General features: G+C 39.3%; 1 protein-coding gene across 6 annotated transcripts in view; it reads right to left on the reverse strand.

The window, feature by feature from the left end:
• Positions 1–17,167, reverse strand: part of slc45a2 (solute carrier family 45 member 2) — a 32,222-nt gene that overhangs the window by 12,969 nt on the left and 2,086 nt on the right. The window contains exons 2-5 of one of the 6 annotated variants that reach the window (XM_042509451.2): positions 11,124–11,345; positions 10,821–10,886; positions 9,219–9,668; positions 5,275–5,451 (exon numbers count right to left, since the gene is read on the reverse strand). In XM_042509451.2, the coding sequence (XP_042365385.2) occupies positions 5,275–5,451; positions 9,219–9,615 (574 nt within the window). In that variant the 5' untranslated portion in view covers positions 9,616–9,668; positions 10,821–10,886; positions 11,124–11,345. Of the gene's footprint in view, positions 1–5,274; positions 5,452–9,218; positions 11,104–11,123; positions 11,346–17,167 lie in introns of those variants that run through there. The other 5 variants (XM_088070864.1, XM_042509450.2, XM_088070863.1 and 2 more) reach the window with 5 other exon arrangements.

The raw sequence follows: 17,167 nt of genomic DNA on the forward strand, positions 1-17,167 counted from the left end.
TGGAGGCTATTTTTCTACATTATACCACCTGGCAGGTAAACTAATAACCACTTCACGCTTCACATGTGTCCCATGACTGGAGCATTGCTGTTTGTGTAAAACATCAATCACTCGTCTTCTCTGAATCAAGCCTGCTCTGCCCTTTTCTTTGTGTGTCATTAATGTCACCTCACGTGTGTTTCTGCCCCTGCAATAACATCTCATTTCAGCACAGTGCAACAGATCAAAACAGAAATATCACTGTGGCTCAACTTATCTCAAAAGTATACACAGAAAGATTGAAAATGTGAGAGGTAGCTATTACACTGAAGTGCTTTTATATTATAGAAGTGGAAATTGCTTTCTGTGAGGATGGAGAAGCTCACGGAGGCAGGCCCGTGTAGTTTGCATACATTAGTGGGAAAACCTTAACAACAGGTTACAAAAAGTATCTCTTTATTGCAAGCAAGGCAAATAAGAGCCTATAGCCACACTGTGATTCACCACCTTAGTACATCATAAACACAGATTCTAATTGATCTGACTCCGCTGAATCACTGGGAAAACCCACTTAACACCTCTGGGAACGTGGCTTAAAATAGTCAGAATGCATATACCATATCAAAGTTGAGTGTCTTATTAAGTATCCACAGAAATTTGAGTGAAAATAAATGTTCCCAACTATTAGAAAACAGAGCTCAAAACAGCTCATTTTGAGGACAATGGCATTTTTTTCCCAGACTGTGTGGCCGTGGCAGATCAGATCCCACCTTTGTCAACTGTCTATCGTCTCCATGCAAAGCTGAATCTATGTGGCACAGCCCTACCTGTTTGCGCCCGAAATCAAATTGGACACTCTACACTAAGATGACAGAGCGAAGTGTTCTAGTATTTCTCCATGAGTCAATGAACAGTCAATCAACAGTCAAGTTCATGACAAATTCACTCCATTCGGCACTTTGCTGCTCTTTGCTGCTCAGAGTACACTGACACTCCCAGAGTGGGATACCTGAAGGGTATTCCAACAGCGCTCCAAATTTACAAATGATCCAGTTTCAGAGTGAGTGTTTCTGAACGCACCCCATTGAAAGGAGCGTCGAGGGATTTCAATTTGGCATGATAAATTAGGATCAACTGACACCTGATTTTGAATTATTTATTGGCTTTATCCATATTACCTGACATGGATCAGGGATAACCACGCCCAAATCAACCCAAGTTCAGGAAATTGAAAAAAATAAAAATGAACACATCTCAATTTGGATTGAGGCTGGATTAATGTCTGATCATTTCTGATGCTTTTTATTATGCATGTAAGACCCTCAATTACATATTAAGAACGTTTACGTGATTTGTGTTCCCAGAGGCTTTAAGTCCAGCTCCAAAGTTGAAAGATGCTAAGTTTATGCAATGGAGGCAGATGTGTTCAGAAGAGAGACGGAGAACAAAATCAGCAATGCAGTGGTGGGCTGTACAAGTACATCGCTGGAGGAGAAAATTCTTATTGTTGGCATCCAAATAGAGTACATCCCCAGAGACCCCTGTGTTAAAATGTCCAATTGACCAGCAGACATAAACATGTTTACAACCTGATAAAGTGTTTTTTGGTGTCTTTAGTTAGTTTCAACATCCATGACAACTTAACAGGGTGAATTTTATTATTTTTTTTATTACTCACCCATTTACATGTTTATTAAGGCCAAAAGCTGTGCATGTTCAAGGACGGGGCCATTTTTGTGACAAGCTGTCAGCAAGGTGCTATAGTTTACGAGTCAGCTCTACCCTTTTGTTCAAAAAAAGTCACCTCTGGCTCCAAAAAACCAACATTGCGATGACGGAAATGTGGAACTCGAGGCTTCAAAATGGCTATCAACAAACCAATGGGTGACGTCACAATAACTACATCCATTATTTTTACATTTTTACTGGATTAAATCACCAGGTCTGTTTGTTGAGAGGAGGAGACCTCTGTGGATAATTTGGCTCCTGGTAAAAAAAAAAAAAAAACCTCCTGAAAATCAACACTGAAAGAATCCTCGCCAAGATTTTACGCTTGGCACAAAGGAAAAGTGTCAGCTGGTTGCAACCTGCAGTCCTCACCTCTACTTACCACTAAATCTTACACACTTCTACTTTAATGGATAATTATAGATAGACAGCATTAGGGGCGCCAGACAAAGTGAGGACAGAAATAATTTTGGGGGCACTGGATTATTTATATAATCGCATATTATTACCACAATGTCAATATTTTATTTCTAAATATCACAGTTGTCGTCAACACTGGTTATAACAACACCCTTAGGTCAGAGTGTGTGATTAGAAAGCTCACGCAACAATTCCCTCCTCAAACATTACATACCAGCGGTGGTAGGGGCGTCTAAGGAGTCATGTGCCTGGCTTCTGTCTCTCTCAGCCCAGACCCATGACTGCAGCACATGACTAGCTCAGGGCTGGATTACTCCCTGACTAGCATGCTCACACCACCCCGTGCATGCTGACAGCTGAGCGCACCACTGCCGCTCGCTCACACCCAAAACATCATCTTGCCACCTGGCAGTGCATTATAAGATATTTGCTTGATCTTGTATATTTTTAGACTCACTGTCAACACATTTTGTAAGGTTATGGTGGTTTATAGATTAGGTTTAAAGGAAAAATGACATCTAAATATGGCATATGTCTCATATATGCTGCATAAAGTAGTAAAGCATGCAGTCTTTTGATGTGTACTCCTAACCTATGCATTCACTCATCCATATATGGTCATTCTGCCAAAATCTCTTCAAAGTGTCTGATTAATCTTTAAATATATTAAAAAGAAAACGAATCTCTTCACTTAGCCTTTAGCTATCTCTGACTTCCCTGCTTTGCATTTTCCTTTGCACTTGAGCACTGTTGCACTTCTTTAAAATTCTGTATTTTTCTAATTTTGTGCATTTTATAAACCTTTTTTTAGCTTTATTATTGTCTTAATGGGTTTTATTTTTCATCTTATGTTATGCATCATTTACACTCTATTTTTATCCTTATTTTTGTATTACTTTTTCTAGTGTTATGAAGTGGGTTTTATCCATGTGAAGATACAGTCTAATCTTATCCTTATTTTTACATGCATGTTTTATTGTGTCTTTATGTCCTCTGTCTTTTCATGTGAAACACTTGCATGTAAAATTTTGTTGTAAAGCTGCATGGGGGGTACTTTTGTTGTATGAAAGTTGCTATACAAATAAAGTTTATAATTATTATTAATTATCCAGGATGTGAAAATACCAACCTTGCTCACCTTAGCTACATGTGGCACTCTTGATTTTCCCTTTAAAACGTTTAGCAAAGGAAAATCTACAACTAAGGACTCAAAATAAACTGGCAATGCAGCAAACATGGGTCTACATCCAGTATGTCAGCTTAGAGCCTCAAATTTCTTTTCATTATACAGCCATGAACTTTGGACAATCTTGGCTGCCAAGTGGCGAATCTATTCATCTATTCAGCACAATCTCGATGTTCTGAAGGTGAAATGGATGGATGGACGGATGGATGAATCCATCAAGAGAATGTTACAAAACTTCGAAGTATTTATGGGTCACAGTGGCCGAAGAGCACATTGTTAGAAGTTGTGGCAAGGTTATGAAAGCCCACTCTGCGATGTCACGCCGGTTACAGAAACATCATGTTCACAAATCCCTGAGAAACATGAAAGGGTGAACCAACCCTACTGTGAAATTCCCAGAGAGACTTATTATAAAAGAAAGAAGCTTTTGGTTACATTTGGTTATCCTGAGGTGATACAACTCATGGAGAGGAATATTTCTCACATGTGGACATTGTATTGGCAAGATCTCAACGACAAATTAGTGAAACAAAATAAAAATGTGAGTGTGTGTTCATTCTGAGGTCTGTTTTTCTATCTTGAACGTGGTTGTATTTGATCTATTAACATGTTTTTGCAAACAGTGTCAATACTGCCGAATGTTGTATGGAGGTAAAAGTGTATTTAGAGTAAAGTGCTGATATATTATCATATTTCGTCTGTAATGAAATAATATAATTATTTACTGGAGTCATGTTTATGTCCACTTGCTGAATGTAAGTCTAGTATTCAATCTATTTTAGCTTTGTCCAGATAGCAAAAAGGACCCGGCCCGGTAACGGCCCAAACTCAGCACGCTGGAAATGATAAATCCTGGCTAAGACTCTGGATAATTGACGTCCCAGAATCGGGCCAAATAAACCAGTTTGGTTCGATCGGCTGATATTGACACCACTGGGTCGGTCAAAAATGACCTGGCCCAAACAACAAGCAATGGCCCAAACTTGGCACGCCGGATGAAATAAGTCAACATCCGATTGCCCGACTTGGCTGAGATAGGGACATCACTGGGTTTTTTTTTTCAGTCTCTGCCAATTCTGGTAAATATTTGTCTCTTTAGCAGCTAATTGCTCCGTCATGTTGACCTGCTAGTCTCTGACTGTGTCTTTCTGCTGTTTGGTACTGAGCAAGTTGTGTATGGAGCTTTTTTTTTTTCTGAAAATAGCTGCAGCTGAAAAACAAGACTGATGGGAGCAGTGAGAGTGAACCAAAACAGTTAAGTTCTGGATTGTAAAACCTAGTTAAAATGCACTAAAATGTATTAAGAAACAGGACTTACACTTTATATTTCTTTATGCTACATGTACACACAGTTGGGGCACTCAAATAAAACAGCAGACAGTAAATGCAGTGCACTATATTTAAATAAAATCATTTTGGACACAGCTAGAGAGGTTGCACTTAAAGTTCCTTGGTGTTGTTTCACTACTGTGAGGCTGCCAGGCAATGAGCAGATGAAAGTCCGGCACATAACTCCCACACAAAGCTACTTGTCATTTTACATGTTGGGTTTTGTAAGGATTAAACAAGCAACCTATAATGCGTTAATGAGGGAGCTTTAGAGATACTGGAAGGCGGGTTTCTTTACCATTGGACAGAGACAGCCTCATTGTTAACAGTCTTTGTGCTAAGAAAAATGTACAGTCTCGATGATGAGCGATGTATCAATCTCCTTATCTTATTATTGGCAAGAAAGTCTCAGGAAGTCATAAGACAGACACTCAGTCTCAGCAACACAGTGTGTGCTCCACCCACAAGCATCACGCCTTAGGTATGTGTTATTTGAGTTATTGCCACGGAAACTTTCACCATCAAGATTCATGACGTAAGCAGCCGGCGAGGAATGATTCATGACAGAAATAAGCAAAATAAAAATTGGAGCAACAACAGTGTGTGTTTATGTGCTCGTCCGTGTTACACACCTGTGAGCAGAGCGTGGTAGTGCAGACCTCTTTCCTTGTCTTGATGGGAACACACGTCAAACAGGTAGGCCTTGATGGGCCCATCAATGAAGTCTGCAGCGAAGTCAAACAGCACGACCCCGAACATCACCACCACTATGGCCCATATACTCCTCAATGACCTGTCAGTGACCAGCGCTGCAAAACAGAACAATACACCTCATCACTCATCAAGCACTGCAGCCAGTGGTGTACATAACAGTACAACGGTACCCATGGGCGTAGATTTCAAGAGGGATGCAGGGGGAAACCACCAGCTCAATATTTATAACATGTGCATTTGTCCGCCCTAATAAAAGCACGAGCAGAGGACATTTCCGTCATAAACTGATGCAGAAAAGGTAAAAAGTGAAGCATAATTCACAACTATGCAGGATAATGAAGTTCAGATAAAGCAAAAATGTGTGCCACTAGTCTGTTACACAATTACAATTAACCACAGAGCCAAATTTCAATGATTAAAAAAATAATCACCAAGTTAATAAAATAGGTTTCAAAACTGTGAGTAGTATTCTCTGCTCTGAGATGCTAGGGGCATGTCTGCTGAGCGAGATGAAACTTTGTTAGGGTTATAACGTTTGAGCTTGTATCATTATTCTATATAAATATCTGCCCCAATAATCTGCAAGGCTGATAATCTGCCCACCCCTAAAATGTAGTGGGGGCAGGATTGTTTTAAGGATGGCTCCTGTCCGTCATTGCACATGCCAAAAAGATCCTGAACGGTCTAAACTCCACTTTGCAGTACTACACAGTCCCCAGACTTAAACATGTTTTCAACAAGTATTTTCTATCATTTATCATCTGTTAAGAAAGAGGTGATTTTGCTTTTCCCAAACTTTTTAGCGTTTGATGCTACTTCTTGGTGAGGGAACCCAAATTCCCAGTTTCATATTTTTCACCTCAATAATCAAAAAAACCCTGCACCTTTGCTAAGACCTTTACTAAAGTGTCAAAAAGAAGAATCCCACCAGATCAGCACACTTGGAGCTTGTCAGACATGAATACATTTTTTTTCATGAAAACCAATTGAAAACTTCACGATCTGCCTGTTTGATCATTGAGCCAAGTCTTATTCTGTGTTCTCCTCAACACCTGCAATTCAAACAGGATATATGATTCAAGCAGAAAGGCAAAAACAACATAATAGCCTGTTAAAAACTTTGAAATAGATGTACTGCAGCAGAAAAAAATACTTTAACAGAACATTGCTCTGACGTTTCTCTGGCCATAAATGAAAAGAAAATGCTATTTAGAACTGAAAGGGCAGTTCAACGTTATTATTACGCTGTGGGTAATTACAACAATTCAAACATTATGTAACACAATTCCTGTGGCTTTTTCTACTTCCCTGAGAAATACTAAAGGTAATCAGCTTATCCGGCATGTGTCGGAAGAAAGAAATACTTCATAGCGTGAACGATGATTATAGAAAGACCAGAGCCTTTTAAATAGAAACCCAATCAACAATCACAGCATTCAACAACGAGAAAAATGTATTTCAAACACGCTGATTTTGGTTTTCTCTTGACCTATGCCCCAGATTTGAAATAAGAATCCTGCACTTTGAACCAAAGCTCGTTTAAATTATGTTGCTTTTTCTCTTGTTAAAAGAGAACTCTCAACCTAATGTGCCAAGCTTTTTCAAACTTTGACAGGTGATTACTGCTTTTGTCCTCAGATCTTGAGACATGACTGAGGTATTGATGATGAGACGCCATCATTAGCAGCTTCCAGGGCCAACTGTGACATACAAAGTGGAGGAAATGATCAGTGAATGTGCACTTAACCCCACATTGATCCTGTTCAGCGGGACACAATACAGCAGCACTGTATTTCTCAGCAGTGAATCAGTGCATGTGGCTGTGAAGGTCACAGATTCTTTTGTGAGGAGAAGCTTCTCGTGATGCTGTCCGCTGGATTCTCAGGAAACACTCCGGGTTGTTTTACATGTTATCAGTAGTTTTACTCGAGAGTTTTATTTCCCACTTGTGACTCATCGCCGTCTTTGCCAGCGGGCGTCGGCTCAGGGCCACGCTAACAAGTTACACATTTGACTTTAGTCACAGGTTTGAAGTGTGAGCTCTGGAGATGCTAAGGACTTTTTGCACATTTAAAATGTTGAAACTTTCTTGATTGATGTGTCACTTTCTTCCAAAAATGCTATTACTTATTCAGTTCAGTGCTTGAGTCTATAAAAGCCAAAGAGATAAGAGAACACTTTGGAGGCAAACAGTAACATTTATATTCATTCAGTCACTTTAAAATAATAGAATTAAGTCATTGGCATATGGCAGGTGAAAGCTGATGTTCTTTATGGGACAGGAAAGGCATTTAGGAAAAATTGGAACTGTTAGGGACTGTTCATTATTTTTTTTGGGGGGGGGGGGCAAATGGGGGAGGTGCTTCAAACCACACATTCCCACACAGTTTCATTTTCATGACTTTTCAAGGACCCATACTTAAATTTCACTTAGTATGGTGGTTTTACACACACACACACACACACACACACACACACACACACACACACACACACACACACACACACACACACACACACAGAGAGAGAGAGAGAGAGAGAGAGAGAGAAAAGTCTCACTTCCCATAACAAACGCTGCCACACTACATAACATATACACGTAACCCGTTTTAAAGGGGAAGGCTTAAGTTGTTTGGGCTAATTTGCCTTATTTGACATTGCAGGTCCTTTGATGTGACTATTGTGCATCACAGTATCGATGCCAAAACGATATATCGTGCTCCCTTAAATCGCTGCACATTAGAGCTACGTTATGTCACCAGCTAACTTACAGAAAATAAATTTGCTGTTATGTTACATTACGTGGAAGGTTATCCCCAGATGATTACTGCAACAATTCATTACACACAACAAAATTTCATAACTTTGCCAAAACTTTCAATGATTTGAACTAATCCCATGACTTTTCCAGCCCTGGAAAATAAGATTGTTAAATTCCATGACTTTTCCAGGTTTTCAATGATCATGGGAACCCTGCTCATATAATTTTTAGGGTGGAGTTTGAACTTAAAATGGTCATATTTTATATTTATTTTAGACATCCCCAGAACAGCCAAACCTTCATGTGGATTTAAACGGCACAGTCTAAACTACAGCACTTATCACAGCCAAACACTGTGAAAAATGCTTATTTATGGTGGTGGTGGGGGGGGTAGCTCAAGTAAAAATATTTGTAGCTCCAGGAAGGTTTACACTGCAGCCACTCTTGTACAAGGTGTTTGAGGTGCTTAAAGTACTTGAATTTGTCTCTCAGAAATTGAAGCCCTGGAATACTTCCTGAAAATGTACTTGAATATAGCTGAGAGGAGAACAGAATGATAAATTATTTTATAAAACATTTTAGATATATGTTTTAAACTTCTTTGTCCTTCATTTTAGCACCTGACAGCACGTTTGCTCCATTCACAAATTTGCACGATTCTCTTGCAACAGATGGTTGTGGAGAAAACCATTTCATACTGTCAAACATTTGAAAAGCTTAAAAAATACTTAGAAGTCCTTGAATTTTACTTGCAAAACCCTGAGTATACTCCCTTAGTGCTCCTGTGTAGAAACATTAAGATGAAACCTTATATGTTTGCCTTTCTTGAGTTTTACAAGTTATTATTGTACATATTTCCAAGCATAAGCAGACATTAGAATGAGTTCAAGGTGATTTCACATTTCAACAGTGATATTTCGTTTTCCCTGATGGAAAGAGCTGATTATTCATTCTGTTTTATCCCCTCTAAATCAAAGCCACCCAAAACAAAGACTCACTTTCTGATGTGTCGAGACTAAAAATACATCTGCGCCTCCCCCTCTCACTGTCTGTCTATCTTCCATTTCTTCTCATTCTCAAATCCTCCCGCCCATCCCTCACCTGAGATGACAGCGTCTCCGTTCAGGAACAGGGTGATCCCCAGCAGCATGAGGATGCCCAGGGCGAGGATGTAAGGCCTCCGCCGGCCCCACGGTGAGCGGCAGTAGTCGCTGGCCGAGCCAATGACGGGCTGTAGCAGGAAGCCCAGGACGGGGCTGATCAGCCACACCAGGCTGTACAGGCTGCGGGGCAGGCCCACGCTCAGAAGCACCGGTGTGACGAACGCTGCCTCCACGGCGTAGCAGAATTCCCTTCCGAACATGACCATGGCGTGAAGGATGAGCCGGCCCCGCGAGCGTCTGGGGGGCTCCACTGCTCCAAACACAGCGCCTTCTCCACTGTCCATGTAGTCCTCTTTGGAGCCTGTGAAGTCTGTTGGGTACAGAGACGTGCTCATGTGTTTGCCAGGCTCCGGGAGCCGGCAGGGTTGGGGCCTCGCAGACTGGTCCTCTGATAAAAGGGTCATGGTTTAGAGGGGGGAGAGAGGGGTGGAAGGAGAAAGGGAGAAGAAGAGGGAGAATGACAAGGGAGTGAGGAGGAGATTTAGGTGAGTAGGAACAAAGAGTATGTTGGTGTTTCTCTCTCAGTCTGCCAGGTGATGGATAAATGGCCAAATGCCCAATCCTTGCACTGGTGCTCAGCTTGAGCTAATCCTCCTCTCTACTGCATAGCTGAGCAATGAGTCCCAAGATCCACACAGCTTTTCTTCACATGTGAAGGTCTGCCTCCTGGTCTGAGCAGAGCCGAGGGGCACTCATTGAAGAACAGAGGGAGAGGGGAGGAGAGAAAAAAGTAGGTGTATTTAACCCTCTGAAACCTGAGTAAATTGGTTTGATTTCTTACAAATACAGGGGGAGAAGGAAAGGAGCAACTTGGCCCAAAAACGAGCACAAAATTTGTAAAAAAAAAAAAAAATAAATAAAAGAAAAAAGTTACAAGAACATTACCTGAAAATTTGCAACTGAAAAAACCCCACAAAAAAACAATCAAGAAAATTACTTTTAAAAAATGCTGAAAATATATTTATTTTATATATTTTGTTAGATTTTTCTGTAACACAGTTTGAATAATAAAATTACCATAACAGTAGTTTTCAGGACTCTTCCCCCTATTTTTTGGATAATTTTCTAACAATCCTCCTGTTTTTTCTTAAATATTTTTTAGGTAGTTTTCTTGTCACATTTTATTAATTTGTTGAAATCTGTGGGGCATTTCTTGCCAAGCTGTTTTTTGCATGTTATCGAAAAAAAAAATCAAATTAATTCACACCAGTTTCACAGGTTCAAATAGCTTGTGAAAGGCGTCTGAATGCAGCGCAAGAAAACGGATGTCGATCCAGGTTTCAAAGGGTTAAAAAGTGGCATTGAATGGAGACTCTTACTCTTGTTTAAAAGGCATTGATAATTTATCATTTGAGCAACTAAAATATATGCAGATGATTCTCTCCAGTCTGTAGATTCATAATTAAAAAGTTGCTGGTAAAATGGAAAAGTTAATGAAGATTCAAAAAGACTACAACTGCAGAGAAATTGGAATTTACTGGAGTCTATTTGTGTGTGATATTTGGTGTGTGTGTGCCTGTGCAAGGGTGTGTGTCAATACCTTTTCTTTCTTCTCATGTGGTGAGTGAAAGGAAACTCAGTCTTAAAGGTCTGACTCCTTGGGGATCTTGGAGAGACAGCCAATCCATATCAATAAATACTAACGACCTGTGCCGTGTAGTAGATGAGTCATTAGATCATCATGTGCCTCTCCAAACAAAATAGTTATTTTCCGCTTTGAGAGGTGAGATGGTATAAAGAAATACATCAGGGAATGGGGATGTTGCATTTAAATGCTAGGTTTGATAACTACCTGTGAGAAAGAAATCACAACTTGCACCATAAAATATTTAGAAAATCTTACTGTTTTTCCTGCTCTTGCTGGGATCATCCATCAGTTCTGTCAGAATTGTTGTGTGCTGATCTGTGACTAACCACCTGTGTTCAAGCTGAGGCGAAGCCACAAAAAACTAACTCTTCATTGGGAACTTCGTTTCCGTGAAACGAAGTGTTATCAAAACACAGTTTCCTCGAAAGGTCAGGTTCAGGTCCGATGACCGTTGTTCTCAGAATCAGCAGACCAGCCCTGTAAATCACAAGAGCATCATTAAGACTCAAGCAGACACACAGTGTGGGAGCATTAGGAGACATAAAACTGTCTTTGTCCTTCATTCTCTTTCATTTTAACTTCCATCTTTGTTGAGCTACAATGCTGAAACACTTTCTTTGTTTTCCATAGTACCCTATCTTTCCTGCTGTGTTCTGGTCCCACTGTGCTGAATGATCAGTTTTCTGCACCTATATCCTAATTAAAAACCACCAGATTAATCTTGGAGTACAAACCAGTGCTAAGCGTGACAGAACAGCCTGCAGTAATGTGCCGCTCTGCACTCGTCCAACTTGCAAAGTATAATTGGTTGTGACCTGTCATATAATAGGTGAGCTATAATAACTTGATTTATTTCAAACATGTAATTAAGAAAATAGAGACATGATGATACAAACAAGCAGACAGACAAAAAAAGTAATATTTACAGACAATAGAAAACATAAATCAAAAGGAATTGGTAAAAGACAAGACGACTTGTTTTACATATTTGAAAAGGAGTGAGAATACGGACTTATTTAATCACATCCCTTCCCCATAACTCACTGGATTTTAATAAACCGGCTTCTTTATTTATTTAAACCTATACTGAAATTAACTAAACAAATATGGATACACCCACATATCCGAAATGAAATACCTACAATTATTCAGTAATTGCATTTTATGTATTTTCAATTTTATGCTACTATACTTTACACTATTACATTTCTGAGGGTAATATTGCACTTTTTACCTTTATTTGACAGCTTTTAAGTATTTACTTGACATTTGTTTTATTTTGAGTTAATCCCAAACACAACATCCTGCTGCTGTACTCACCAGAGCGCAGATGTGTATTAATGCACAGCTAAAAGTAGTCCCCAACTGCAGTATTGACTCCTGTAGGAGTAAGATTTGCTAAAAAATTACAGTACCCAGCTGTTTTAGGTAATCATTTAGCTTTTTTCTTTCTTTCTTTTTTTTTTTTAAAGTTAAAGTATATCTTTTTCACCAGGTTTTAAAAGTGTTCATCCTCCATAAAATATAATGATTAGCAGGGTACCACAGACAGTTGGGAAGTCAAATGATGTTGAGAAATGGATTAATGGGTCTTTTAACCAGATTTGTTAATAAGAGAAACTTATTGATAAGAACTGTTTTGAGTGCTAGACATTTACTTAAAATAGGGTTGTTGTTGTTGTTGTTGTTGTTGTTGTTGTTGTTGTTGTTGTTGTTGTTGTTGTTGTTGTTGTACAGTGTATAACGTCTCTTACACATGGGAAGAGGAAAAAAAGCAGCATCCAATTAAGTGACTAGCTGTTTCAACACTACAGACAACAAAGAACCTGATACACTGGCAGGTCAGGGTGTTATGTAACCACAACACGCCTGTCTGAGCCAAAATACACACAATTGACGAAGGCTTTCACCCTGCCAGCAGAAAGGGATGTGATATGCAATCACAGGCAATAGATGAGCATCTAGTTAGAGACGTTTTACCCCCCCAGTCCTGCCAGGTGCCTGATGCAATGGAAAACAAAAAGATTTTGCGATCTCTCTCTCTCTAGAGTTTGATTGGGACCTGGAATATCAGGACATTTTGGAGAAAGCAAAGTAGTAAACTTAAAGCAATATACAACATGAAAATTTGCTGACTTTCAGAGTTAGATGAGAAGACTGATACTGATCTCACTTCTCATCTAACTTGGCGAGACAGGGAATAGCCGAAGCATAGTTCCCCAAAATGTCAGACTTTAAGAGATTTCCCATTTTAGCTTCAGGAAAGATAAACCAGTCTACGGCCTTGTTTACACCTGGTATTAGCATGCGTCCTTGGTGTGGACGGGCGTGAATGCGCTCTCAATGAGTCTTGAGATTTGAACACTCAAGACAACATTCAGAGGTGGTCTGGAAACCATTAAGTATTTTTTATTTGACCACATTCTTTCAGCAGCGTGAGCGCTCATGTGAAGTGGACCACATTAAAGAACCATCCACTCAGCTGACGCCACTGGATAACGTCAAGCAAGGTGTTGCTGCTGTTAAACAGGTAAGACGCAGCGCTAAAGGACCGTGTCCAGAGCTGCTCTACTTCTGGCAAACGGTCAGTTCAATGTCTGCCTGGTTAGCACAAGCTAAGGCCGCAACAGCTGTTAAACAGTCCCAATGTCCACTACCATTGAAATGGCTCGAAGATGCACAATAATACTTGGTGTAAACAGGCTCTGTGTCTTTGCACAACTAATGCACTGGATTGCCTTCAAAATGAGGGTCAATGTAGCTGTTGAAAAGCAAGTTAAAAGGAGTCTCACAATGTGGTGCTTTGAGCCAAATGCTAACTGCAACATGCTAACATGCGCAAAATGACAAATCGAGCATGCTGATGTTCTGAGGTATGATGTTTACTGTGTTTTCCATCTCATTTTAGTGTGTTAGCATGCCAACATTTGCTAATTAGTAGCCGAGGCTAATGGGAGCTAAGGTGTCAATATTTGGAACAGGTGCATGTGCATATAAACATTTAAGTAGCAGCAGACTTCTATATTTAAGAAAACAACATGTCTGAAAAGACATTTACACCCTAAATTCATGCAGAAAGGTGCAAAATAGTGCAGTTCACGTCACCAGAATGCAGGAAATACTGTGTTTGATCCCTGAGTTTTTGGGGAAGAATCCCCAAACCCCCCTTACTTATGTGTCCTTCTGCAGTGTGGAAACCCTTGAATGGTTAAATTAATGCTGATCGACAGGTATCACCATAGTCATTTAAGTTTCTCCTGAACAGAAAATGTATGTCTGGACAAAATTTCATGGCAGTGTAGTTGAGAAATTTCAGTTGAAGTAAAAGGAGCCACATCTACAGATATCCAGCCAGAAATGCCACACTGTCCCATTTCACAAACACTGCTGAAGCAGTTCTTAAAATCCCCCTCATCTTTGTTCCCCGAGAGAAATGTAATATTTTTTTCCACTCTTCAATTTCTAATGATCTTCAGTATTAAAAGGCAGAAACTGCCATTTCAGCTCATAAAGCAGCAGCTGCTGCACCTTGACACTGTTAAAGGTTATCTTCACATCAATACTGCCTGGATGACATCTTGACATTCTCATTGTTGAGTAGAGAAGTAATTCTAGTAATCCGTCAATTTATACCTCACATCATTTTGTAACTCTGACAACAGCTATTGTGTCAGGCAGCTTCAAACACCTCACTGTTAAAACTGACACAATACTTAAACTTTAATATCAGGTTTTAGTGTTTGAATGCAGCACAGGATTGCATTCATGAATAATAATGTTTATTCAGGGATGATTCAGTGCGGCTTTAGAGCTGAACTCAATGTCAAAACTACTCAACGTTCAAATCCACTTTAATAGACTGAGGAGAAATAAATGCTGTTACACACACGCACGCACGCACGCACGCACGCGCACACACACACACACACACACACACACACTACAGTACACATGATATGCTACGTGCTATTTAAAAAAAGGAGAGATTTTTTTATAATTCAACTTAAGAAAGAAAGAGAGAATTAATCCTGACAATTTAATTATTTTTTTACCAATTTGATTGAAAGTGGTCCTCAAGGACAATTACTCTCAGTTAAGATACATTAGGTAAACCATTAAGGAAATGAGCTTTCTTGAATCTGATTACATTTATAAAAAAAAGGCTACAGACAGGTCTTTGAGCAATACGTTTTGAAGAAAGTTTGTCAAAATGAGCCACTCTGATCAAAGATAGAGACAGGCGATACCAGCATATTGAAAATGTGAAATATTAACATTAACGTCAATTTTTTTTTTTTTTTTTTTTAATTCACACCACCTTTGTGCATACTGAAATATCTCAACAACTACAGGACAGATTGCCATGAAACTTTGCACAGACATTCATGATCCCCAGAGGATGATTCTGAACGACCTTGCTGATCATATGTCCTGTTTGTAGTAAGTAACTAGAAAAAGTGTGAAAAGGAGAGAAGGGAAATCTTGAAAATTTCGAAAGAATATCCTTGAATTATAATAAGTCAACCGCCCTGCCCAGATAGCCATAATGTAATAATAAAGTAAGGATCTACCCTCCCCCCGAAACCACTGATGGATGAGTTCGTCACCAAACCATGAAATCACAAGGGCTCTTCTGTGGTCGGCTACAGCAGCACTAAAGCTAATCAAGTGATGGTCCATGTGATCCCCGCGGAGGATACTGACAGCAAAGAGAGAAAGGTGGGAGCACAAGGAAAAGCTCATTTTCCATCTTCTGAACGCTAGCCTGAAAATATTAATATGAAGAAAAACACAGGCATGATTACTCAGTTATGAAGGGCACACATTGATACTGGCAGATTATCCTCCTTCTGTCATCGTTAGATTAGATTTATAATGAGATATTTGTTTTCACAGCCAGTTCACAGAAACTTAAGCCATATACACACAGAAAATATACAGGAGATATCCACATACAATATGTAGACAGTACACAAAATCTCCATGGATGTATTCATCCAGGCTCTGGGCAGTGTCAACAAAGCAGACTGCTTATATGCTGTTGCAGAGGAAATAAAACTAGCTGAACTAAAAAGAGCACGATAGCAAATGAGAGATATCACTTTATGAACTGAAGCGATCAGTCCATAGCCTGAAAACTGATCAGCAACAATTTTGATAATCAATATAATCATTTCAAGAAACAGCAATAAACATGAAAAAAGCTATAAGCTCTAAACAACACTTGTGGATGAGCAACAGCATGCAAACCTTTTTTCATGTTGTTCAGAAGCCGGAGAAATTAAATGCTTTTTACTGAAAAATAATTTAAACTATTATCAAAATAGTTGCCATTTCATTTTCTGATCAATCAACTAATTGTTTCAGCTGCACTTGTATATTTTAATATAATTTGTGCACAAAAATCTTAAGCTGTAAAGTAACTTAAGTTCTGAAATTATTGTAGTGGAGTAAAAACTACAATATTTCCCTCTGAAGTGTGGCAGAGTAAAGGTAGAAAGTGGCATGAGATTAACATAAAAGTATCTCAAATTTGCACTTAAGTACAATATATGAATAGATGTAATAAGTTACTTTCCACCACTGGAGTGTGGGGAAAGAAATATTATGTAACTAGAGTGCCTTGTTAATACAGATTATTCAATCTATTGCTTCATATTCAAAATTATTTTAAGGTTATGTCTGTCAACAAATCAAATTTCCTCCATTATTAAATATTTTAAAGCACCACTCTGCATTGAGACCAGGTCTATAATACACCTGCTTATGATACAAAATGTGATAACACTTGGCAGGTGAAGATCTGTCTCATGGATCTGTCCTCCATGTGTGAACTCTTTACATGTTGCACAATAGAGATCTAACAGGCTGAAACTGCTCTGTACAATTTGGCTTACATATACATCAAACCACGTTTGAGGCCTGCACTAATCTCCTGCTATATGCTTACAGTCAGATGGCCTGTGCTTGGCCTGGCAGGGTGAGAGTCAGATGTTCGGAGTCACACCGCTGACATTCTTCACATACCTCCATGCCTTAAGGTTTAATACTACAACCGCATATGTGATAGTAGTACAGTCATGAAGTGAAAGATGGCTGAGTGAACGGAGCTCTGTTAATGCTGGAGGGAAACGCTCTGTTGTTAGAGCAATTATTTAAGCAGCAATTTTACGCACATCTGTACATTATAATAAAGATAATAGTCTGTAAAAGGTCTTTAAATATTAACTGTAGCAATCAGACTGCTTAGTGACAAGCAGATGACCTGTAGTTTTTACAAATCGTTTTTGTATGAATTA

Source organism: Plectropomus leopardus, chromosome 20 (assembly GCF_026936395.1).
Source record: "Plectropomus leopardus strain MGB_pleo_1.0 chromosome 20, ASM2693639v1, whole genome shotgun sequence".
Taxonomy (NCBI): domain Eukaryota; kingdom Metazoa; phylum Chordata; class Actinopteri; order Perciformes; family Serranidae; genus Plectropomus; species Plectropomus leopardus.